Source organism: Triticum aestivum, chromosome 5D (assembly GCF_018294505.1).
Source record: "Triticum aestivum cultivar Chinese Spring chromosome 5D, IWGSC CS RefSeq v2.1, whole genome shotgun sequence".
Lineage (NCBI taxonomy): Eukaryota > Viridiplantae > Streptophyta > Magnoliopsida > Poales > Poaceae > Triticum > Triticum aestivum.
The window spans coordinates 38,599,181-38,624,994 of record NC_057808.1 but is presented as its reverse complement, the minus strand read 5'-3'; the positions used below and the strand labels follow the sequence as shown (position 1 = coordinate 38,624,994).

Sequence of the window (25,814 nt, the reverse complement as noted above, 5' to 3'; positions counted from 1 at the left end):
CTTATCCTCCTACAATGTTTAGCTTATGAAACTGGATACTGGAAATTCAACGGAACATCTGTTTTCTTCTTTAACCATAACTCCAAAAAAGAAACACCCCTTTCTATTTCATATATTTGTCTTATTGGGAAAAGTAAATAAACATGTCAGTTCTTTTGAAGTTATTCTAATCTCGCACAAGCACAAATTTGCAATTATTCATCTACCGGAATTTGGATTTATTTTATCGATGCAAATTGGATTCCGATAGAAGTGTACATTCTTTTATTTGAGATACTTCATTAGTAGAAGAAATGTTTATTTCTATCAATTATAAATATTTTGTTGATTATTTATTGTTATATGTAATTTATGGAACGTCTCCACTCACGCCCCCAACAGCCCCCCCCACGAGATTTTTTCCGCGGGCGCCAAAAAAAACCCAGTCCACCCCCCCCCCCCCCTCTCCCCAGGACGCCGAATTCCGCCGGTTCGGCCCATTTTTTTGCCTGGCGGTCCCAGGCCGAACCCAGCGCACTGGGGGCGCTTGGGGGCTCCGGCAGAAGGCTGTCAAGCGAAAAATGATTTTTCTACGCCCAGATTCGCCCCGCGCGTGCACTACCCCTTTCGCCGCCGTCCCGATCCCGACGATGCCCACCTGCCCACCGCTGCTAGGAAGGCCATTTCCCCGTCGGAAAGAGAGGGTTCTCCGCGGCATGCTCCATCCCGCTCCTGGGCGAGCTTGCCGGCACTCCAGCCACACAGGCGGGGATACCGGCGGCAGCGCGCCTACCACGCCCGCTAGGTGTTCGGCTGTTTGTCTGCTCGGCAATGGACTCAGACGACAAGGAGGCGTTCGCAGTGCTGCTGGAGGAGGAAGCCGAGGCCGACGACCAGGACGAAGATGTTGGAAATATGCCCTAGAGGCAATAATAAATGGTTATTATTATATTCCTTTGTTCATGGTAATTGTCTATTGTTCATGCTATAATTGTATTGTCCGGAAATCGTAATACATGTGTGAATACATAGACCACAACGTGTCCCTAGTAAGCCTCTAGTTGACTAGCTCGTTGATCAACAGATAGTCATGGTTTCCTGACTATGGACATTGGATGTCGTTGATAACGGGATCACATCATTGGGAAAATGATGTGATGGACAAGACCCAATCCTAAGCATAGCATAAAATATCGTGTAGTTTCGTTTGCTAGAGCTTTTCCAATGTCAAGTATCTTTTCCTTAGACCATGAGATCGTACAACTCCCGGATACCGTAGGAGTGCTTTGGGTGTGCCAAACGTCACAACGTAACTGGGTGACTATAAAGGTGCACTACGGGTATCTCCGAAAGTGTCTGTTGGGTTGGCACGGATCGAGACTGGGATTTGTCACCCCGTGTGACGGAGAGGTATCTCTGGGCCCACTCGGTAATGCATCATCATAATGAGCTCTATGTGACTAAGGCGTTAGTCACGGGATCATGCATTACGGTACGAGTAAAGAGACTTGCCGGTAACGAGATTGAACAAGGTATTGGGATACCGACGATCGAATCTCGGGCAAGTAACATACCGATTGACAAAGGGAATTGCATACGGGATTGATTGAATCCTCGACACCGTGGTTCATCCGATGAGATCATCGTGGAACATGTGGGATCCAACATGGGTATCCAGATCCCGCTGTTGGTTATTGACCGGAGAGGCGTCTCGGTCATGTCTGCATGTCTCCCGAACCCGTAGGGTCTACACACTTAAGGTTCGGTGACGCTAGGGTTGTAGAGATATGTGTATGCGGAAACCCGAAAGTTGTTCGGAGTCCCGGATGAGATCCCGGACGTCACGAGAGGTTCCGGAATGGTCCGGAGGTGAAGAATTATATATAGGAAGTCAAGTTTCGGCCACCGGGAAAGTTTCGGGGGTTACCGGTATTGTACCGGGACCACCGGAAGGGTCCCGGGGGTCCACCGGGTGGGGCCACCTATCCCGGAGGGCCCCGTGGGCTAAAGTGGGAAGGGAACCAGCCCCTAGTGGGCTGGGCGCCCCCCCATGGGCCTCCCCCATGCGCCTAGGGTTGGGAACCCTAGGGTGGGGGCTTCCCACTTGCCTTGGGGGGCAAGGCACCCCTTCCCCCCTTTGGCCGGCGCCCCCCCCCCCCCTTGAGATCCCATCTCCAGGGCCGGCGCCCCCCCCAGGGGGCCTATATAAAGGGGGGAGGGAGGGCAGCAACCAACAGCCTTGGGCGCCTCCCTCCTCCCCTGCTACACCTCTCCGTCTCGCAGAAGCTCGGCGAAGCCCTGCCGAGACCCGCTACATCCACCACCACGCCGTCGTGCTGCTGGATCTCCATCAACCTCTCCTCCCCCCTAGCTGGATCAAGAAGGAGGAGACGTCGCTGCACCGTACGTGTGTTGAACGCAGAGGTGTCGTCCGTTCGGCACTCGATCATCGGTGATTTGGATCACGGCGAGTACGACTCCGTCTTCCACGTTCATTGGAACGCTTCCGCTCGCGATCTACAAGGGTATGTAGATGCACTCTCTTCCCCTCGTTGCTAGTATAATCCATAGATGCATCTTGCTGAGCGTAGGAAAAATTTAAAATTATGCTACGATTCCCAACAGTGGCATCATGAGCCAGGCCTATGCGTAGTTACTATGCACGAGTAGAACACAAAGCAGTTGTGGACGTTGAGTTTGCCAATTCTTCTTGCCGCTACTAGTCGTTTCTTGTTTCGGAGGCATTGTAGGATGAAGCGGCCCGGACCGACCTTACACGTACGCTTACGTGAGACAGGTTCCACCGACTGACATGCACTAGTTGCATAAGGTGGCTAGCGGGTGTCTGTCTCTCCTACTTTAGTCGGAACGGATTCGATGAAAAGGGTCCTTATGAAGGGTAAATAGAAATTGGCAAATCACGTTGTGGTCATACGTAGGTAAGAAAACGTTCTTGCTAGAAACCTACAAACCACGTAAAAACTTGCAACAACAATTAGAGGACGTCTAACTTGTTTTTGCAGCATGTGCTATGTGATGTGATATGGCCAGAAGATGTGATGAATGATATATGTGATGTATGAGATTGATCATATTCTTGTAATTGGAATCACGACTTGCATGTCGATGAGTATGACAACCGGCAGGAGCCATAGGAGTTGTCTTTATTATTTTGTATGACCTGCGTGTCATTGAATAACGCCATGTAATTTACTTTACTTTGTTGCTAAACGCGTTAGCCATAGAAGTAGAAGTAATCGTTGGCGTGACGACTTCATGAAGACACAATGATGGAGATCATGATGATGGAGATCATGGTGTCATGCCGGTGACGAAGATGATCATGGTGCCCCGAAGATGGAGATCAAAGGAGCATGATGATATTGGCCATATCATGTCACTATTTGATTGCATGTGATGTTTATCATGTTTTTGCATCTTATTTGCTTAGAACGACGGTAGTAAGTAAGATGATCCCTTATAATAATTTCAAGAAAGTGTTCACCCTAACTGTGCACCGTTGCGAAGGTTCGTTGTTTCGAAGCACCACGTGATGATCGGTTGTGATAGATTCTAACGTTCGAATACAACGGGTGTTGACGAGCCTAGCATGTACAGACATGGCCTCGGAACACACGCAATACACTTAGGTTGACTTGACGAGCCTAGCATGTCAGACATGGCCTCGGAACACGGAGGACCGAAAGGTCGAGCATGAGTCGTATAGAAGATACGATCAACATGGAGATGTTCACCGATCTTGACTAGTCCGTCTCACGTGATGATCGGACACGGCCTAGTTAAACTCGGATCATGTTTCACTTAGATGACTAGAGGGATGTCTATCTGAGTGGGAGTTCATTGAATAATTTGATTAGATGAACTTAATTATCATGAACTTAGTCTAAAATCTTTACACTATGTCTTGTAGATCAAATGGCCAACGTTGTCCTCAATTTCAACGCGTTCCTAGAGAAAACCAAGCTGAAAGATGATGGCAGCAACTATACGGACTGGGTCCGGAACCTGAGGCTCATCCTCATAGTAGCCAAGAAAGATTATGTCTTAGAAGCACCGCTAGGTGATGCACCAATCCCTGAGAACCAAGACATTATGAACGCTTGGCAGCAGCGTGCTGATGATTACTCCCTCATTCAGTGCGGCATGCTTTACAGCCTAGAACCGGGTCTCCAAAAGCGTTTTGAGAAACATGGAGCATACGAGATGTTCGAGGAGCTGAAATTGGTTTTCCAAGCTCATGCCCGGGTCGAGAGATATGATGTCTCCGACAAGTTCTTCAGCTGTAAAATGGAGGAGAATAGTTCTGTAAGTGAGCACATACTCAGAATGTCTGGGTTGCACAACCGCTTGACTCAGCTAGGAGTTAATCTCCCGGATGACGCGGTCATTGACAGAATCCTTCAGTCGCTTCCACCAAGCTTCAAGAGCTTTGTGATGAACTACAATATGCAGGGGATGGAAAAGACCATCCCTGAGGTATATTCAATGCTGAAATCAGCGGAGGTGGAATCAGAAAAGAACATCAAGTGTTGATGGTGAATAAAACCACTAAGTTCAAGAAGGGCAAGGGTAAGAAGAACTTCAAGAAGGACGGCAAGGGAGTTGCCGCGCCCGGTAAGCCAGTTACTGGGAAGAAGTCAAAGAATGGACCCAAGCCCGAGACTGAGTGCTTTTATTGCAAGGGAAGTGGTCACTGGAAGCGGAACTGCCCCAAATACTTAGCGGACAAGAAGAAGGCCGGCAACACCAAAGGTATATGTGATATACATGTAATTGATGTGTACCTTACCAGTACTCGTAGTAGCTCCTGGGTATTTGATACCGGTGCGGTTGCTCATATTTGTAACTCAAAACAGGAACTACGGAATAAACGGAGACTGGTGAAGGACGAGGTGACGATGCGCGTCGGGAATGGTTCCAAGGTCGATGTGATCGCCGTCGGCACGCTACCTCTACATCTACCCATGGGATTAGTTTTAAACCTCAATAATTGTTATTTAGTGCCAGCTTTGAGCATGAACATTGTATCTGGATCTCGTTTAATTCGAGATGGCTACTCATTCAAATCCGAGAATAATGGTTGTTCTATTTATTTGAGAGATATGTTTTATGGTCATGCCCCGCTGGTCAATGGTTTGTTCTTGATGAATCTCGAACGTGATGTTACACATGTTCATAGTGTGAATACCAAAAGATGTAAAGTTGATAACGGTAGTCCCACATACTTGTGGCACTGCCGCCTTGGTCACATTGGTGTCAAGCGCATGAAGAAGCTCCATGCAGATGGACTTTTGGAGTCTCTTGATTACGAATCATTTGACACGTGCGAACCATGCCTCATGGGTAAGATGACCAAGACTCCGTTCTCCGGAAAAATGGAGCGAGCAACCAACTTATTGGAAATCATACATACCGATGTGTGTGGTCCAATGAGTGTTGAGGCTCGCGGAGGATATCGTTATGTTCTCACTCTCACTGATGATTTAAGTAGATATGGGTATGTCTACATAATGAAACACAAGTCTGAAACCTTTGAAAAGTTCAAGGAATTTCAGAGTGAAGTTGAGAATCAACGTGACAGGAAAATAAAATTCTTACGATCAGATCGTGGTGGAGAATATTTAAGTCACGAATTTGGTACGCACTTAAGGAAATGTGGAATAGTTTCACAACTCACGCCGCCTGGAACACCTCAGAGAAATGGTGTGTCCGAACGTCGTAATCGCACTCTATTGGATATGGTGCGATCTATGATGTCTCTTACCGATTTACCGCTCTCATTTTGGGGCTATGCTTTAGAGACTGCCGCATTCACTTTAAATAGGGCTCCGTTGAAATCCGTTGAGACGACACCGTATGAATTATGGTTTGGGAAGAAACCTAAGCTGTCGTTTCTAAAAGTTTGGGGATGCGATGCTTATGTCAAGAAACTTCAACCTGAAAAGCTCGAACCCAAGTCGGAAAAATGCGTCTTCATAGGATACCCTAAGGAAACTATTGGGTATACCTTCTACCTCAGATCCGAAGGCAAGATCTTCGTTGCCAAGAACGGGTCCTTTCTGGAGAAGGAGTTTCTCTCGAAAGAATTGAGTGGGAGGAAAGTGGAACTTGATGAGGTGATAGTCACCCCTTCCGAACCGGAAAGTAGCGCAGCGCGGGAAAATGTTCCTGTGGTGCCTACACCGACTGGGGAGGAAGTTAATGATGATGATCATGAAGCTTCGGATCAAGTTACTACTGAAGTTCGTAGGTCCACAAGGACACGTTCCGCACCAGAGTGGTACGGCAACCCTGTCCTGGAAATCATGTTGTTAGACAACGGTGAACCTTCGAACTATGAAGAAGCGATGGCGGGCCCGGATTCCGACAAATGGCTAGAAGCCATGAAATCCGAGATAGAATCCATGTATGAAAACAAAGTATGGACTTTGACTGACTTGCCCGATGATCGGCGAGCCATAGAAAACAAATGGATCTTTAAGAAGAAGACGGACGCGGATGGTAATGTGACCATCTACAAAGCTTGACTTGTCGCTAAGGGTTATCGACAAGTTCAAGGGGTTGACTACGATGAGACTTTCTCACTCGTAGCGAAGCTGAAGTCCGTCCGAATCATGTTAGCAATTGCCGCATACTATGATTATGAGATATGGCAGATGGACGTCAAAACGGCATTCCTTAACGGCTTCCTTAAGGAAGAGTTGTATATGATGCAGCCGGAAGGTTTTGTCGATCCTAAGAATGCTAACAAAGTATGCAAGCTCCAGCGCTCAATCTATGGGCTGGTGCAAGCATCTCGGAGTTGGAACATTCGCTTTGATGAGATGATCAAAGTGTTTGGGTTTACACAGACTTATGGAGAAGCCTGTGTTTACAAGAAAGTGAGTGGGAGCTCTGTAGCATTTCTCATATTATATGTGGATGACATACTATTGATGGGAAATGATATAGAATTCTTGGAAAGTATAAAGGCCTATTTGAATAAGTGTTTTTCAATGAAGGACCTTGGAGAAGCTGCTTATATATTAGGCATCAAGATCTATAGAGATAGATCAAGACGCCTCATTGGTCTTTCACAGAGTACATACCTTGACAAGATATTGAAGAAGTTCAATATGGATCAGTCCAAGAAGGGGTTCTTGCCTGTATTGCAAGGTGTGCAATTGAGCACGGCTCAATGCCCGACCACGGCAGAAGATATAGAAAAGATGAGTGTCATCCCCTATGCCTCGGCCATAGGGTCTATTATGTATGCCATGCTGTGTACCAGACCTGATGTAAACCTTGCCGTAAGTTTGGTAGGAAGGTACCAAAGTAATCCCGGCATGGAACACTGGACAGCGGTCAAGAATATCCTGAAGTACCGGAAGAGGACTAAGGACATGTTTCTCATTTATGGAGGTGACGAAGAGCTCGTCGTAAAGGGTTACGTCGACGCTAGCTTCGACACAGATCTGGATGAGTCGAAGTCACAGACCGGATACGTGTATATTTTGAATGGAGGAGCACTAAGCTAGTGCAGTTGCAAGCAAAGCGTCGTGGCGGGATCTACATGTGAAGCGGAGTACATGGCAGCCTCGGAGGCAGCACAAGAAGCAGTCTGGATGAAGGAGTTCATTACCGACCTAGGGGTGATTCCCAATGCGTCGGGCCCAATGACTCTCTTCTGTGACAACACTGGAGCCATTGCCCTTGCGAAGGAGCCCAGGTTTCACAGGAGGACCAGGCATATCAAGCGTCGCTTCAACTCCATTCGTGAAAGTGTTCAAAATGGAGACATAGATATTTGTAAAGTACATACGGACCTGAATGTAGCAGATCCGTTGACTAAACCTCTTCCTAGAGCATAACATGATCAACACCAGGACGCAATGGGTGTTCGATTCATCACAATGTAACTAGATTATTGACTCTAGTGCAAGTGGGAGACTGTTGGAAATATGCCCTAGAGGCAATAATAAATGGTTATTATTATATTTCTTTGTTCATGGTAATTGTCTATTGTTCATGCTATAATTGTATTGTCCGGAAATCGTAATACATGTGTGAATACATAGACCACAACGTGTCCCTAGTAAGCCTCTAGTTGACTAGCTCGTTGATCAACAGATAGTCATGGTTTCCTGACTATGGACATTGGATGTCGTTGATAACGGGATCACATCATTGGGAAAATGATGTGATGGACAAGACCCAATCCTAAGCATAGCATAAAAGATCGTGTAGTTTCGTTTGCTAGAGCTTTTCCAATGTCAAGTATCTTTTCCTTAGACCATGAGATCGTACAACTCCCGGATACTGTAGGAGTGCTTTGGGTGTGCCAAACGTCACAACGTAATTGGGTGACTATAAAGGTGCACTACGGGTATCTCCGAAAGTGTCTGTTGGGTTGGCACAGATCGAGACTGGGATTTGTCACTCCGTGTGACGGAGAGGTATCTCTGGGCCCACTCGGTAATGCATCATCATAATGAGCTCTATGTGACTAAGGCGTTAGTCATGGGATCATGCATTACGGTACGAGTAAAGAGACTTGCCGGTAACGAGATTGAACAAGGTATTGGGATACCGACGATCGAATCTCGGGCAAGTAACATACCGATTGACAAAGGGAATTGCATACGGGATTGATTGAATCCTCGACACCGTGGTTCATCCGATGAGATCATCGTGGAACATGTGGGAGCCAACATGGGTATCCAGATCCCGCTGTTGGTTATTGACCGGAGAGGCGTCTCGGTCATGTCTGCATGTCTCCCGAACCCGTAGGGTCTACACACTTAAGGTTCGGTGACGCTAGGGTTGTAGAGATATGTGTATGCGGAAACCCGAAAGTTGTTCGGAGTCCCGGATGAGATCCCGGACGTCACGAGAGGTTCCGGAATGGTCCGGAGGTGAAGAATTATATATAGGAAGTCAAGTTTTGGCCACCGGGAAAGTTTCGGGGGTTACCGGTATTGTACCGGGACCACCGGAAGGGTCCCGGGGGTCCACCGGGTGGGGCCACCTATCCCGGAGGGCCCCGTGGGCTAAAGTGGGAAGGGAACCAGCCCCTAGTGGGCTGGGCGCCCCCCCATGGGCCTCCCCCCATGCGCCTAGGGTTGGGAACCCTAGGGTGGGGGGGCTTCCCACTTGCCTTGGGGGGCAAGGCACCCCTTCCCCCCTTTGGCCGCCGCCCCCCCCCCCCTTGAGATCCCATCTCCAGGGCCGGCGCCCCCCCCCCCCAAGGGGACCTATATAAAGGGGGGAGGGAGGGCCGCAACCAACAGCCTTGGGCGCCTCCCTCCTCCCCTGCTACACCTCTCCGTCTCGCAGAAGCTCGGCGAAGCCCTGCCGAGACCCGCTACATCCACCACCACGCCGTCGTGCTGCTGGATCTCCATCAACCTCTCCTTCCCCCTTGCTGGATCAAGAAGGAGGAGACGGCACTGCACCGTACGTGTGTTGAACGCGGAGGTGCCGTCCGTTCGGCACTCGGTCATCGGTGATTTGGATCACGGCGAGTACGACTCCGTCATCCACGTTCATTGGAACGCTTCCGCTCGCGATCTACAAGGGTATGTAGATGCACTCTCTTCCCCTCGTTGCTAGTATACTCCATGGATGCATCTTGGTGAGCGTAGGAAAAATTTAGAATTATGCTACGATTCCCAACAGAAGAGCACCTCATGGTCCTCGCCGCTCTGGCCGACCTGTTCGCGAGCAATGCAAAGCCGTGGCGAGGTGGCTCAGTGCCGGGCCGACAGAAGAGTAGGCAGAGGCATCATTTGGAGGGCTATTGCTGTCTCTACGCCGACTACTTCGCCGACGCTCCACTGCACGGTGAGAAAGTATTCCGGCGCTGTTATCGGATGAGCCGAAAGCTCTTCCTCAGGATTATGAATTCCATCCAGGAGTTCGAGAGCTACTTCAAGTGCAAGAAGGATTGCACCGGCACACTTAGATTCACCTCACTTTAAAAGTGCATGACAACTATGAGGATGCTTGTATACGGATCTCCCAGTGATATACTGGAAGACTATGGATGCACGACCGAGTCCACCACCATCGATTGTTTGTACAAGTTCAGCAGGACAGTGGTGGCAGTGTTTGGACCACAATACTTGCGATCACCCAATGCCGGGATAGAAGGGGCTCCACATGGCCGCTGCGGGGCGCCCAGGCAGGAGGACCTTTAGTCCCGGTTGGTAAAACCAACCGGGACCAAAAGGCATCCACGCGTTAGCAGCTGGTAGGAGCTGGGGATTTTGTTTTTTTTAAGGTGGGGGGGGGGTAGGGGGTTTTGGAGTGTTAATTTAGGGGTTTCATATTGTGTTAGCTAGCTAACAGAGAGAAGTGGTCTCTCTTTCTCTGTGCTTGGCGGACGCTAGCTACTATACATATAGAGATAACTCGACACGCTAGCTAGTAAGCAAATGAAGGAACCATTAATTATAGAAGATCGTCAAGAACATATATATATATACAAAGAGAAGTGGCCTCTCTTTCTCTGAGAGATTGGTCGAACAACATGTTTTCATATATCTATCCGACGCTACTACATATATACAATATAACATGTCTTACAATCCGGATCCCTAACATCTAAAATCCATTTCAATTTCCACATGATATTCTCCGTCTTTATGTATGATGTGGTCAAGAAAGAATGCCGCCAATTCCTCTTGAATCGCTCGTATGCAATCATGTGGTAGGAGTTCATCGCGCATCTGCCAGATCTAATTTAAAGAAGGGGGTCAATACATATATATAAATGAAACTCAACACAAATGATGGTAATAAAACAAAATTTTGAATATTATTTTTTACGTACTTCATATTGTTTTCAGAGTAGCCCCGCTTAGAGGTCGCGTTGTAGATGAACTCGCAAACGTAGTATCCACATAAATTATTCCCGCCTTCTTGCCACAAGCACTTTACGAGAAATAGAGTTCAATCAAACTGATAATCAAGCATGATAAATGGTATTGATGAAACTAGAATCAACGGGAGATGCGCGGAACTAGCTAGTACTACTTACTTTCGGGTGTGTAAATCGCAGCTCCCTCGGCAGTCCTGGAACAATTCCGGTGAACTCTTTCCAAACACTGCCAGACAAAGAAAATAATTACTTGATATCAGGAAATGAACGAAGTTGTCGATATGGTGCGATAATGATCGATTGAACTTACTTCTGGAGCATTGCAGTCATGTCCGCCTAGTCCTAGGGATCTTTTCGTCTCGAGTCTAAGACAGTTACTACTCCCCGGTCAAGCTTAATCTCTAGCAGAATAAAGTGGAAGCTGTGCACGCATGCATAACTCATCAATTACATTACTATAACCTCGAGTAAGGGAAACCGAATATGCACAAGACAATAACACTCACTTGAAGTTGTAAGGAAAGAGTATTTTTCCCTTTGTTTTGATTTCGAAGCAACGATCCTAGCAAGTTGTCCTCGGTACCTTCGACTTTGTTTTTAACCGACCATTCATTTATGGTATTTGGGTTAATCAACGTCATAGATTTGTGTTTTTTGCATTCGACGATCTTCAATCTGCATAATATAGTGAGGATAATTACATATACATGCAATGAAAGAGCTGAGCTATAGAGACTTAATTACAGAAGTAATACTTATAGACAGTAGCAAGTCATGAGTTGTTTGTCGAGGGCCGCTTGACTGTATAACTGGAATAACTCCACAAATTTAATAGGCAACAGCTCGACTCCAGCGAGGTCGTGCTCCTCTTTAATTCTCAACATCAAACTATCCTTCCCAGACTTCCTGCAGGTATCGATGTACCATTCATGCAATCTTCGCATCATCGTTGTTAGAGGAGGATGATCAGGTTTGACGAGAGGCTTCCCGTACTCGTATCTGAAGATCTCTACCACCTCTAACATTTCAAACTCTGCATCATCACCCAGGTAATCAGCAGGATTGGTACCGGGCACTAGCCCCGGATGATTAGCGACGATATCGCTAGACACCTTGAGCGGGGGGCATGATTGGTTCGCCTGTTCGCCGAGCTAGGGAATTTTTTTCCCACTTCTTTGTTGTGCTAATCTTGCATGACTGGAAGTACTTCCCTACCGCCGCGCATCTTCATATGTCTTTTTAAGATAGCGGAGATAGTTGGAATCCAGTGGAGGCAGTGGTGGTCGCTTCAGGGCATCGATAGTGCTCTTCGCTTTCACCGGATCTACCGTTTCCTTCGGAGGTGGAGGTTTCCATGCAAAATGGTCCCTCACATGGGCAGCACAGATGTCCTCGTTTTCCTCGTCGGTCCTCTCATATGGTAAATTTTCCGGAGCCTTGAGACATGGACCGTATTTGAATTGCTTCCCGCCTCTGCTTGTACTGCTAGCCGTCGGAGCGGCGGCGTCTCTCTTCCGACGTTGCTGACGTGGCGGAGTCCGCTGACACGCCGGAGGAGGCAGAGGAGGAGGCGGAGTGCTCCGACGCACCGGAGGAGGAGGCGGAGTGCCCTCACGCGCCGGAGGAGGCGAAGGAGGAGGCAGAGTGCCCTGATCACTCGCCGGAGGAGGAGGAGGAGGAGGCGTCCAGTTTGGAAGCTTGATGTACTCCTTCCTCCATAGACAGGTACTCCTCAAAGCATAAACCAGATGATTCTCCCCTTCACCTGTAGAATAGTCAAGCTCCAGCTCCTCAAATCCCTCCATTATTTCATCCACCGTCACAACAGCATAGCCATGTCGAATCGAATGGCAATGAAAAGTTCCGTCATCTTGAGGAGGTCCAACAGAGCCGATAGTCACCTTCAAAGTCAGGTTCTGCCATTTCATCATTAGCTCGTAATGTTGAGCCTCCGTGATAGTATCCACGGGGTAGCGAGGAGCCGTGAAATCAGGCTAAACGAGCTCCGTGGAAGCCACGCTGCTTCTCCGCTGAGATGATGGGGTAGCTTCTGGGGTGCTGAGATGGTTGGCCTGTAGCTGCATGTTCCTCTAGGTTTGCTATTCTTGCATTGAGCTTCTGCATTTTACTCACTTCCACTTTCCTCTTTCTCTCTCGGGTTCTGTAACCACCGATGCCGGGAAACCCAACCACCCACGGAATGGAGCCTGGTGTGCCTCGTGTTCGTCCAGGGTGCTCAGGATTCCCGAGGGCCTCTGTCAGCTCGTCCTTCTCTCTGTCAGGAATGAATGTCCCTTCTTGCACTGCCCTGATATATTGCTGAAGCTTCTTGATGGGTATTGCAAGTTGCTCGTCCATCCAATGACACTCCCCTGTTTCTGGGTCCAAAGTTCCCCCAAACCCGAAGAACCAAGTCCTTGAATGATCTTGCCAGTTCAATGTCGCTGGTTGGACCCCTTTAGCAAGCAGGTCTTGCTCAGCTTTGTCCCACAACGACCGGGCTTTGTAGTAGCCACCTGACCCCGTGTGATGGTGATACTTCTTCTTTGCAGCATTTTTCTTGTTTGTCACTGACCTTTTCGTACCCTTATCCAATTTCTTGTGGGCCACAAATGCGGGCCAGTGATCTCTTATCTTCTCATATTGGCCGGTGAATTCTGGAGTCTTCCCTTTGTCGACAAACTTTATGTTCAGCTCTTTCTTCCAGTTCCTGCATAGATTTGCCATCTTCTTAAGAGCAAACCTCTTGACCTTTGGCTCTATAACTGGGTTATTTGGATCCTCCTCTGGCGGTAGGATGAAATTTGTCATCAGCGAGGTCCAAAGATCACCTTTCAGTCTATCCTGGACATAAGAAACTTCAGGGTCGTCCTTACTCTTATTCCATTGCTGGACGCTGATCGGGACACTGTCCCTAACAATAGCTCCGCACTGATGTACAAATGCGTCCTCGGTCCGACTGGGAGCAATCGGTTGGCCATCGTTCGCGATTTCTGTGATCGTGAACTTTTCATCCTAGCGCAACCTTTTCGTCGGGCCTCGTCTCCTTACGGAAGTTTGGCTCGATCCGGAGGGCTATAAAAGAAGAAAGAAGCGTTAATATATGTACATACCAAAACATTTAATGCATCAAGTCATCATAGCTTAATTAATATATATACCTCACCGGACTTTGCAACAGCTCCCTCCTTCGTTTGGTCACCGAAGCCGTCATCATGATCTCCTTCTTCCTCCGCCATTCGGTCACCGGAGCCGTCATGATCTCCTTCCTCCTCCATTGTTGGATCAACGGAGCCGTCATCCTCTCCTTCCCGACCATCGGTGTCGTCGAGAAACGACAAGGGATCACCTCCGGCGAGGATTATATCCCCAAACAAGTGTTCTTGTTCCAAGTCTTTCCATAGTTTCTGCAAATATTATAACATGGCAATATACGAACATGAGAGATGGATTAATTAGTGGCAAACATAGACCTAGCTAATCACAACAAGGAATCATATGCACAAACATATACCTAGCTAATGACAACAATGAACATAACAATTACGGGTAGGGGCGGGAGGGGGTAGATCGACAACGCTCTTTCTTCGTCTAGGGTTTGGGTGGCCTCGAGAGTTGGTCGGGCGAGCGGACCGCCTCTCTCATGCATGTTCGACGTGCCCCCTCATGTCGAATTTATCGGGGTTATACTTTCAGGAGAGGACACTTTGCGGAAAATAATCGCTATGAACATAACAATTACGGGTAGGGGCGGGAGGGGGTAGATCGACAATGCACTTTCTTCGTCTAGGGTTGTTGGGTGGCCTCGAGAGTTGGTCGGGCGAGCGGACCGCCTCTCTCATGCATGTCCGACGTCCCCCCTCATGTAGAAGTTAATCATCGGGGTTATACTTTCAGGAGAGGACACTTTGCGGAAAATAATCGCTATGAACATAACAATTACGGGTAGGGGCAGGAGGGGGTAGATCGACAACGCTTTTTATTCATCTAGGGGTTGGGTGGCCTCGAGAGTTGGTCAGGCGGAGTGAACATTTTATATGAACAAAAATGCTATATACATGCACACATATCTATGAACAAAAATATTATATGAACAAAAAAACATCATATGAACATTTTCTATATATATCTATCCATCCAAACATACACATACATATATACATGGACCAAAAAATGCTATATACATACACACACACACATATATACATACACATAAAAAATGCATATGAACATACATACACATAAAAAATTCTAACTTTTGCAAAATCTTTGCAAATTCTAACTTGATGCAGCGCGGGGCAGGGGCGGCACAGGGCAGGGGCGGCATGCAGCGGGAGCGTAGGGCCGGGACGGCGGCGGCGGCCCAGGGGAAGGGGCCGGGGCGGCCGGAGCTCACTGCAGGAGGCCGGTGCGGGCGGCGGAGAGCGGGCGGAGTGCGGGCGGCCGGAGAGCGTGGGCGGCCGGAGCGCGTGTGGCGGCATCGGGGCGCGGGGAGGGGGGAGGAGGAGAGGAGATGAACGGCGCGGCGACTCACAGTGGGAACGGTGACGGCGTCGGGGCAGCTCGGCGACAGCGACGACGACGACGGTGAGGCTGCCAGGCGAGAGCGAGGGCGTCAGCGAGTGCGTCAGCGTCGAGGGCAGCAACAGCAGCAGCCTGGCGTCGTCGTCGGGAGAAGAATGGCGGGTGGGGGAAAATTTCCTAAGTGCTGGCTTATATAGCAACCCCCTTTAGTCCCGGTTTGTGGCACTAACCAGGACTAAAGGGTGGCATTGGTCCCGGTTCGAGCCACCAAACGGGACCAAAGGCCAGTGCCTGGCACGGCCACGGTGCGGTTGGATGTTTAGTTCCACCTTGTTAGCTGGAGGCTTCGGCACTTGTTCATTAGCGCGGCTGCGCCTGCCCATTTTCGCTCCTCTCTAATGTAGGCCTACCGGCCTTTACATACTCTCTGTGCCTGTGGGCCTGCTTGGCCTACTGCGGGCCTGCATCCTAGCCCAACTAGCGTGTTGGGTTTCTAGTCGTATGCAGGCCGTAGTGGCCCAGTAGGCGGCATTTTTTTTCCAGTATTTTTGTTTTATTTTTTGCTTTACTTATTTTCTTTTGTTTCTACTTACAGCTAAATACTTAGATTTTTTGGGAAGTTCTTTTTGCTTTAGGTCACAAAAATTATAAACTTTCTGTTAGTGCCATTAGTTTTCAAATTTGAATTGTTTAAATCTTTTTATTTTTGTTTGCTATTAAAGTTTATAACAAAAAATACTTTATGAAAATTCTTTTTGCAATTAATGTTTTGAACAAAAAATACTTTGATAATTTTAGTTGCATAAATTTATATAATTTTAGTTTCAAAAATACTAGAGGTTTGTTTTAGTTGATTCTTTTTTCTATTGAAGAATATTATAGTTTTGTTTTAGTTGATCATAACAGAATAGTTTAATTGATTCTTTTTAGTTCATTCTTTTTGCTATTAGAGTTTTATAAAAGTTTTCTAGTTCATTCTTTTTGCTATTAGTTCATTATTTGAGCTAAATGACCCTGGAATTGAAAAGCACTACAAATGAAGTGTGAAAAGGTTGAAAGTTGGGATGGTATCATTATTTCACCCACATAGCATGTGCTAAAAAGTTGAGAGGGTTACAACAAAAGCTGGATGCACTTCGTGTACAAAATGGACAATCTCTTTCGAAGTATCAGGGTTTCAGACAAAAACTCATCTGTTACAAATGGATTTCACATTTTTTGAACTCCAGACTTTTTGTGTGTTCAAAATGCATCATTCAAAGCCACATCATAAATTTTCAACCCTTTCCGACTTCATTTGGTATTTTTCATGCATTTACTGTTTTTTGAGTTAAATGACCCTGAAATTGAAAAGCACTACAAATGAAGTCTGAAAAGGTTGAAAATTGGCATGGTATCATAATTTCACCCACATAGCATGTGCTAAAAAGTTGAGAGGGTTATGGCAAAAGCTGGATGCACTTCATGTACAAAATGAACAATCTCTTTCGAAGTATCAGGGTTTCAGACGAAAACTCATCTGTTACAAAAGGCATTTCATTTCTTCACATGTAACTGCAGTGATATTCTAGATCAAAGGCATCATCATAATAGTTGTGGAGAGAAAGTCTTTACTTTTTCTTCGCTTGTGTCCTCTGCTTATTGCGTCGTAACCATGGATAATTTTCATCGTTTAACAGGGTGCTTGGGTCAGTCTTCACTTTGAAGAGAGGAATTTCATGAAACTTTTCATAATCTTCAAACATGTCTGTCTTGCCCTGCACTCCCACGATGTCTCTTTTCCCTGAAAGAACTATGTGGCGCTTTGGCATTGTCTCTTTGCATCAACAATGACCCTGCGAGTTTTATCATCAGGCACATCGTCTGGTTCCTCTTGATGATCTTCAGCTTCCCCCGTTGCAGCATCACCGTATTCAGGGGGCACATAGTTGTCAGCATCCTCTTCTTCTTAGTTGTCTTCCATCATAACCCCTCTTTCTCCATGCTTGGTCCAAACATTATAGTGTGGCATGAAACCCTTCTCAAGCAGGTGGATGTGAAGGGTTTTCGAGTCAGAGTAAGACTTCACATTCTCACATCTAGGGCATGGACAACACATACAACCATTCTGCTTGTTTGCCTCAGCCACTTCGAGAAAATTATGCACGCCCTTAATGTACTCGGAGGTGCGTCTGTCACCGTACATTCATTGTCGGTTCATCTGCGTGCATTATATATAATTAAGTGTGTCAAAAACCATTATAGAATATCATGAATAGACAAGTGACCAAATTAATAGAAGTTCATCATCGCATTAAAACCAAAGTACAGTAGTGACCAAATGTTATTACTGAAAAAATAAATACATAAAGTTCATACATAGTTCTCATTGAACAACATATAGCTCTCTAGTGCATCTAATTAAACCATACATTGAAACTATGTAAAACATTTCAATGCAACAACAAATGCGATCATAATCGCAACTAAGGTAACAATTGATCCAACGACATAATGATACCAAGCCTCAGTATGAATGGCATATTTTCTAATCTTTCTAATCTTCAAGCGCATTGCATCCATCTTGATCTTGTGATCATCGACGACATCCGCAACATGCAACTCCAATCTCATTTTCTCCTCCTCAATTCTTTTCAATTTTTTGTTCAAGTAATTGTTTTCTTTTTAAACTAAATTTAACCTCTCGACAATAGGGTCGGTTGGAATTTTCGGTTCACATACCTTCTAGATAAAAACATATATGTCACGTTGGTCGGCATAATTGGCATAAACACTAAATGAAAAAAATAGTTATAAAAGATAATATATACCCCATCCGAATCATAGACAGGACGAGGACCGACAAAGGCGGATAACAAAACCATCGCACTATATAATAACAAACAATAATAAAAGTAATAAAATTATACAAGTATCTATCTAAATCATACAAGTAAGATTTTTTTTCTTTTAGAAAGAAAATAAGAACAACAGGCTCAGCACGGTGGTGCCGGCGACGAGATCGGCGCGGGCGATCAACGGCGATGACGACGGGGACGGGACAGGACGGACCGCCAAATCTAGAAAAATCTTGAGGAAAATGGAGTTTGGACAAGAAGCTTCGAGAGGAGAAAGCTTAAGTGTGGCTCGGGCATTTCATCGAACACCTCATGTGCATAGGAGCTGAGCTAGAGCACCACAAGCCTCTCCCACGGTCGGCCAAAATAACAGAGCAGTGGCTCTGCTCGCGGGCAGGGGCGGGGGTATATATAGGCCTCTCTTTAGTCCCGGTTTGTGACTACAACCGGGACTAAAGGTGGTGGGCCAAGAGAGAGGCCCATTGGTCTCGGTTCGTGTCTGGAACCAGGACCAAAGGGGTCAGACGAACCGGGACCAATGGCCCCCGAGGCCCCGGCCGGCGCCCTGGCCTGACAAACCGGGACTGATGCACCCTTTGGTCCCAGTTCGTGAGTGAACCAGCATTAATGCCCTTATCCTGGCCTCAACCAAAGCCATGTTTTCTACTAGTGGTACTTGAGGCAGTGGCCTCACAGGACCTCTAGATTTGACACTCCTTTTTTGGTATGCCAGGAACTCACAATGACATCAACGTACTGCAGTGCTCGAATGTCTTTGCCAAGCTTGTTGAAGGTCATGCTCCTTAGGTGAACTTCGAGGTCAATGGGCGCCGTACAATAAGGGATATTACCTAGCAGATGGCATCTATCAGTGATGGTCCACATTTTTGAAGGCTATCTCAAACCCTGTGTCAGGAGGCAAGAACTCTTACTTTGCCAAGTGTCAGGAGGCTTGCAGGAAGGATGTCGAGAGGGCATTTGGTGTGCTCCAATCTTGATTTGCTGTTGTCTGGTACCCCGCTCTGACTTGGTCGAAAGATCAAATGTGGGAAGTCATGACTTGTTGTGTCATCTTGCACAACATGATCATTGAGTGCGAGCAGGAAGAGCCGGTGTTTGACACTGAACCATATTACAGGCAGGGTCCTCTTGCCCAAGTTGATCACCAGCTACCAACAACCCGGGATGCCTTCCACAATATGCGTCAGGAGATCTGAGACCCACATGTGCATCAAGAACTTCAGCACGATCTGATGGAGCACCTATGGAGGCTCAAGGGCAACGCCTAGCTCGACGTGTGATGAAATATAAGTTTTTATTTGTGTTTTAATTATGAGTTTGATTCATTGAACTATTTAATTTGTATTGATTTCTGTGATGAACTATGTGATAAAAATTAGTTTTTATTGAATTTGTGCCGAAACACACCGAATGTGGGCCGAATTTGGGCCAATTTGCGCCGAAATCGGCGGCTGGGGGGAGAGGGTGCGAACTTGGGGGGTCGGCTGGGAACCCAAGACCCCCACACCGATTTTACAGGCGGTTGGCCCCCAGATGGCGCTATTTCAAGACCTTGGTGGGCCGAACGGCTAGACATGCTCTTAATGTTAATGACCAACAAGAAGCATGTGTGTTCTAAAAAAAACAGGAAGCATGAGTTATATGCCACATGTAGAGGTATGGAGCGCTTGCGCCGCATGAAGGGTGTCCTAAAGACGGTCTACCACTACGAGCCACATTGATACGTATAAAGTTCTACTTCTGTTTTCATTTTTTGAATCTCATAAAATAGAATCTTAGTAAATGAAAAATATTGAAGTATTTTAGAAAACAAAAAATAAGTAAGTATTTTACAAAATAATCATGATATTTTGTAAGGACTTTGCAGCTGTAAAAAACATTCATGTAATTTAGAAAGTGTTTGCATATTTTTTAAATAATCATGCCATTTTAAATAGTCTACACATATTTAGAGAAAAAATTCAGGAATTTTAAAATCTATTCATCCATGTATACAAAATATACATGTAGTTTTGGAAATGCTTTCAAATTTACTATAAATATATTCATTCAATATCAAAAAGTGTTCACACATTCTACAAAATATTCATATAATTTGAAAAGAATCACATGTAAAAAAAGATACTCGTGTAATATCTAAAACTGTACACTTATTTTTTGAAACATTCATGTTATTTTAAAAGGGGGCTTCCTATAGAAAAATTATTCACTTATTTATCGAAACAACATGTATATCTTTTCAAAAAGGACTAGGAAGAAATGGAAAATCATAAAGAGAAAAATGAAAATTATAAAATTATAATGATTTAAAAGTTAAAAAGAAAAAAACAGAAGAAGAAAAAAAAGAATAAAGTTGGGTCCCTAGGAAAACAAATAGTATTCCCCTCAAAGATAGAAAAAGGAAAACAAAAATAAGTCATGAAAACGAAAAATGAAATAAAACAGCGAAAAACAGCCGAAGCTGGGGCTCAGCCCTGTTCGCCCTGTATGGCTCGAACTGATTTTCAGGTAGGCTCGCCTCTTCCAGTCGGCTGTGGCTGTCTTACTCGGCCTGCCCAGTAGAGCGGTTTTCAGAAGCATCCATGACCAGTTGGTTTTCTATCTTTTTTTAGCGGTTTTCTTGGGTGTCCATTTTACTTGTATTTATTTATTTATTTATTTGAAAATACATGCCCACATTTTTAATACATGTTATACATTTTTCACATGCACGCATGCCATTTTTTGATACACATTGAACATTGCTCAAATACTTGATGTACTTTATTTCGAAATATATATTTCTGAACAGATGTTACAATTTTTCTAAAATACATGGTGAATAAATTTTTCATGACACAAAACATTGTTTTAAGCTACACAAACATTTCTTTATATTGTATATGCATTTTTCAAAAATATCACAAATTTTTTATATGTCAAGTAGATTTTGTTCTGAAAGGGACAAAATAATTTCTCTGAAGTGTGCAATCATTTTTTAACATTTTATAACAATTTTTAAAATTTCACGAACGTACTATTTTGAAATGTTGAACATTTTGTAAAATGTATCATACATTTTTTATGAATTTTAAAAATTATCATTTATAATTATTAGAACATTTTTATTACATTGTTTAAACATTTTTTAAATTTCATGGACATTTCTTGAAATGTGTGATATTTCTAAAAAATGCTATCAACATTTTATATAATTTGCATGAACATTCTGTAACAATATTTCAACATCTTTTAACGTGCCATGAACATGTTTGTAAATTCACATTTTATATTTTTCATTTGAGAAATATAGGTGAAAGTAATAAAATAAATAAAAGGAAAAAAACGAACAGCAAGACAAAGTAGCATAGCTATAACGCTTCTGGCGGGGCAAAGGATCATGCGCACCATATTCGATCTCCCGCGTTTTGGGAGCAACGATGTATGCGTACAAACTACTCCATCCGTCTTTAATTATTTGTCGCTCAAATAATATATCTAGCACTAAAGTAGTGTTAGATATATATCCATTTGAGCGACAAGTAATTCGGGATGAAGGGGGTAGCATATATATAACAGGTTGATCTGGTATAAGTGGCTGACTAGAAGCGAACACCCTACATACGTTTGTGCACCAACATTTGCATACGTGTTAGTATCAAACAATAATTTCTACGAAAATGGACTTTGGTGGCCGAGCTACCTGCAGGCCGGAATCACCCCCGTCAGCGCTCGTCGCGATCGATGCCAAGCGTGCATGACGCTACCGTATATAGACTGTATTCGCAGAGAGGTGCACTGTACAACGCTTGTATTTGCTATTAAATATTCAGCATGGGCTGACGTACACTAGTAGGGCACAGGAGTGTCGCCCAGCTGCATGTTGCGGGCACGCATGCATCATCACTTGAGAGTTCAGACTGATGTACACGGCACGGGATTGACCCCGTCAACATGTGCCATGGCAGGGAGCTGTTTTGGGTCCAACGTTGAGGATCCTGCCGTTGCCATGGCCTCACCGGCTATTTATAGGAGAGATGGTTCTGCATCGCAGCCGCACCCAACTCAAACAAGATTGACATGGCTTCATCTTCATCCTCAGTTCGTTCCAGGATTACCATGTGTCCGGATTGCGGCAAGGTTCAGGTGGAGACCAATATCAGCGGGATAGAAGGCCCCAACTTTGGCAAGCACTTGTACAAGTGCCCAATCGAGCTTTTTTCTGCAATTGGGCTTTTTTCCAAAGCTAACTCTGATCACCGTGCCAAACGCAACGTTTTTTTTTTGTACAGGGCCCCGGCAAATGTGGCTGGTTCAAGTGGGAGGAACCTTACGCCGGCATCCTCAGGAGGCATCAAGTAGCTGCCCTGCGAGCATAGAACATGCATCAAGTAAGGTTTAGCCCACTTCATCCGGGTCTCATATATTTTGAGTGAGAAATGTGTTTTTCTGTAGACCATGCTTCTCAATCATACATGCCCAACCATCCTCAAATTCTCTCTCACTAACCATGTGATGCACCATCTTGTTGAATTCCTGTTTGAACTCATTATGCTTGCCTAGCAGTGCCCCAACGTACTCTTTTGCTTTCTTCAGCACATGCCATTTGCACCACCGATGCGTTCTATGTGGCATGACATCTTCTATGGCAACCTCCATCGCATGAGCCTGGACGAACAGTTTTTATCAGCACATACCGGGGGGGAGGGGGGGGGGGGATTCATATGATGCTTAACCAGAAGATCAACATACCTATGAGGATCGTCTATGGCGGTGGGGCTCCTATCATCTGGAAGAACTATGTAAATATCCACTTGAAAGTGTCGATTTTCTCATCGCTCATCATCACACCACCAAAAATAATGCTTTGGATGTGATTGCTTACACCAACAAAAATACCAAATGGCATGTCATATAGATTAGTCTTGTAAGTGGTATCAAATGTGACAGCATCACAAAAGCACTTAAACTGCTCAATGCTTCTCCCTGTTGTCTACATCAAAGTCTTGACTCGACCATCAGTGTCAACTTGCACACTGTATTTAAACTCAGGATTCAGCCCGCATTGCGTTGAATACCTCTATTGTTTTTGTGGCATCATTTTCTAATTGCTCTCTATATCAAGTTTTCCACAAAGAGTTTTGAGAGATCTTTTCGTGAATGGCACCTCCTTCACAGATCCAAAAAAACTGCCGACCACACTGTAAACCTTGCTCAAGCTTATATTGTTTTCCCTTAGCTACTTCACCAAGTCTCTAGTATATCTATGTGTCGGTGCGATTTCCAGTCCAGCTTTTCCATACGGTTAACCAAGAGTGCATGGTTGTGCTCGGTTTTGTGTTCACATATGTACCAACCCTTATCATCAGATCTAAGCACCCGCATCAACGCAGCACATCCACACCTTGTCGACTGTTTGACTGCAATGGCCTGCCCTGCAAAATTTTTCACGAACAAGAAAATGAGACCATAATATGAAAAAGTACTTGCAAGGGAAACATTTTTATTATTGAATGAATCATCCTCACCGCACATGCGCACACAAACTCTTGGATGCATTTTTTATGGACATTCAGCCTGCTTTTGGCATACCTGACGCCAAAGCCAGTCTCCCAGGAGTATAGGTTGTAAAACTCATATGCTTCTTCAACTGTGTCAAAGCTAGTTCCGAGCGCCGGATTAACAACAGTGCTGGTCTTGGTGTCTGCACAAGCTCGCATTGAAGCCTCAAGGGCAGGGACTCTGCTTGGGTTGGCATCCCTCTCTTCAGACGCGTTGCCAATCCTAACACTTCAGTTTACAAAATGGTGTTAACTGTATTTTTTTACTGGCACAGACCGAGATGGACAGGGTAATTTCTCAAAAAAATTAATGTTGATAATTGATACATAATCATAAAACTACAATCTACCAGCATGACACCCAGATGTAAAAAAATATGGTTTCAAGATAGTATGAAACGTGATGATAGACGAATTTTTTCTTCTGTTCATCCATGGGCAGACTCTTAATTTGTGTGTGTTTGTTACAGGCGAGTCCAGGGGAGCTAGAATGAGATTTCGAGCTAGAATATATTGTTTAACAAGAAAGAAATAACAAAAGGAGTGTGTGTTTCTTACCGTCGAGTCCAGGAGCCTTTTGAGTTGTTGACGACCACACCCTCTGCATCCCCCTCCTCTCCCATGGATGCAATGGCCGTATTCTGAGCCGCCATATCGTTAGAGTCACCAAAGACCTCACTCCCGTCCACCCCTCGGAGCTGCTCCTTGCCGCTACCGCCATCGATGGATTCGGAAAAAATCAGATGAGAGGATCGCCCGCGAGCTTCATTGATTGAAGCAACCACAGACTCCACAACATCGATTCCGCCACCCAAAATATCACCCGCATCTACCCTAGGAACCAATCTGCGCCACATACAGTATTCCTAACTAGTCAGATCCAACCAGCTGCAGAGGGAGAAGAACTGCACAGCCAACCGCAGAGAAATCATGGAGCGGGATACAAAGTAAAAAAGGATTTCCTTTTTGACTAATAAAGGGCAAGAAAAAAAAGGTTCTCATCCTGATTTTGCTTCTTCAAAGAAGAACCCGAGGCCATCCATGGTGAATCGCCGATCTGCACAGCCACCACGGGAAGGGGATGAGCGGCCTGACCAGGGGATTTTTTTTTTGAGGGGAGACTAGGGGCGCCAAATGGGCCCGGAATTAATACCGCACCAGGCCAGCGTCCCACCACCTAGATGTGCTTTTTTCAAATCAGCCCAGCAGCACATGTCGTGCTTGCGTATCCCGCGCACCACCGAGGCCCAGGTACAACGCTAGCACACCAGCCCGCGGCACACATGTATTTCAACTTACGAGCTGCCGTATAAACGCGAGAAAATAGGCGCGCACACGATCGCGTCGCTATACTGCACGGCGCGAGATTGCGGCCTGCAGGTAGCTCGGCCACCAAAACGCCACTCTCTAATTTCTACTACTATATTGGAAGTACGTACAAATAGTCCCTCTCAGGCCTGGCTGGGGCAGGTCGGTCGAAATGGCGTCACGGAGTGCGTCATTTAGTTTCATGATTTATAAGGACGTACATACCATGATATCCTGGAGAGCATTGTTAATTGGTTCTGTCTCCCATTCTTTTGGAGCCTCTTGCTGTACTATATAATGATATGTTGACAACATATACGGTAGAGTACGTATTCAAGGAGAGCGGTCACATCGATTGATTCATCACCCAACTAGAGAATGTCGTGGAAACGAGTAACGACAGGCTAGAGAAAAACAAATAAAGAGAGTGTGAGCTTCAGTCAAGCAACTAACATCAAGTAATTAATGTAGGGGATGAGACTTATTACTCCGTCTTATCGGCGGTGCCGCTGACAGTACATATATGTTGTAGGGCGGAAGCAAACACACATGTACCTTCTCACTCCGAAATTACTTGTTGCAGAAATGGATAAATATAGATATATGTAAAACTAAAATAAATCTAGATATATCGATTTCTCCAACAAGTATTTCCGGGCGGAAACGGTATTACCATGCCACCCCACGGTTGTCGTGCCTTCATCTTACACCACCACAAGGAAT

The 25,814-nt window shown here is 45.5% G+C and overlaps 1 protein-coding gene across 3 annotated transcripts; it reads right to left on the bottom strand.

Moving 5' to 3' along the window:
• Positions 1-22,808: 22,808 nt before the first annotated feature.
• Positions 22,809-24,913, bottom strand: LOC123124205 (putative protein FAR1-RELATED SEQUENCE 10). Of its 3 annotated transcripts, none has more exons than XM_044544865.1 (4): positions 24,342-24,913; positions 23,751-24,012; positions 22,975-23,652; positions 22,809-22,890 (listed from the first exon to the last, which is right to left on the bottom strand). In XM_044544865.1, the coding sequence occupies exons 1-3, from the start codon at positions 24,638-24,640 to the stop codon at positions 23,467-23,469; spliced, it is 747 nt and encodes a 248-aa protein (XP_044400800.1). In that variant the 5' UTR covers positions 24,641-24,913; the 3' UTR covers positions 22,809-22,890; positions 22,975-23,466. The 3 variants fall into 3 exon arrangements, with proteins under 3 accessions (XP_044400800.1, XP_044400802.1, XP_044400801.1); XM_044544867.1 differs by having other exon boundaries at positions 22,975-23,657; positions 23,815-24,012; positions 24,342-24,912; XM_044544866.1 differs by having other exon boundaries at positions 22,975-23,657; positions 24,342-24,909.
• Between the last annotated feature and the right edge of the window lie 901 nt (positions 24,914-25,814).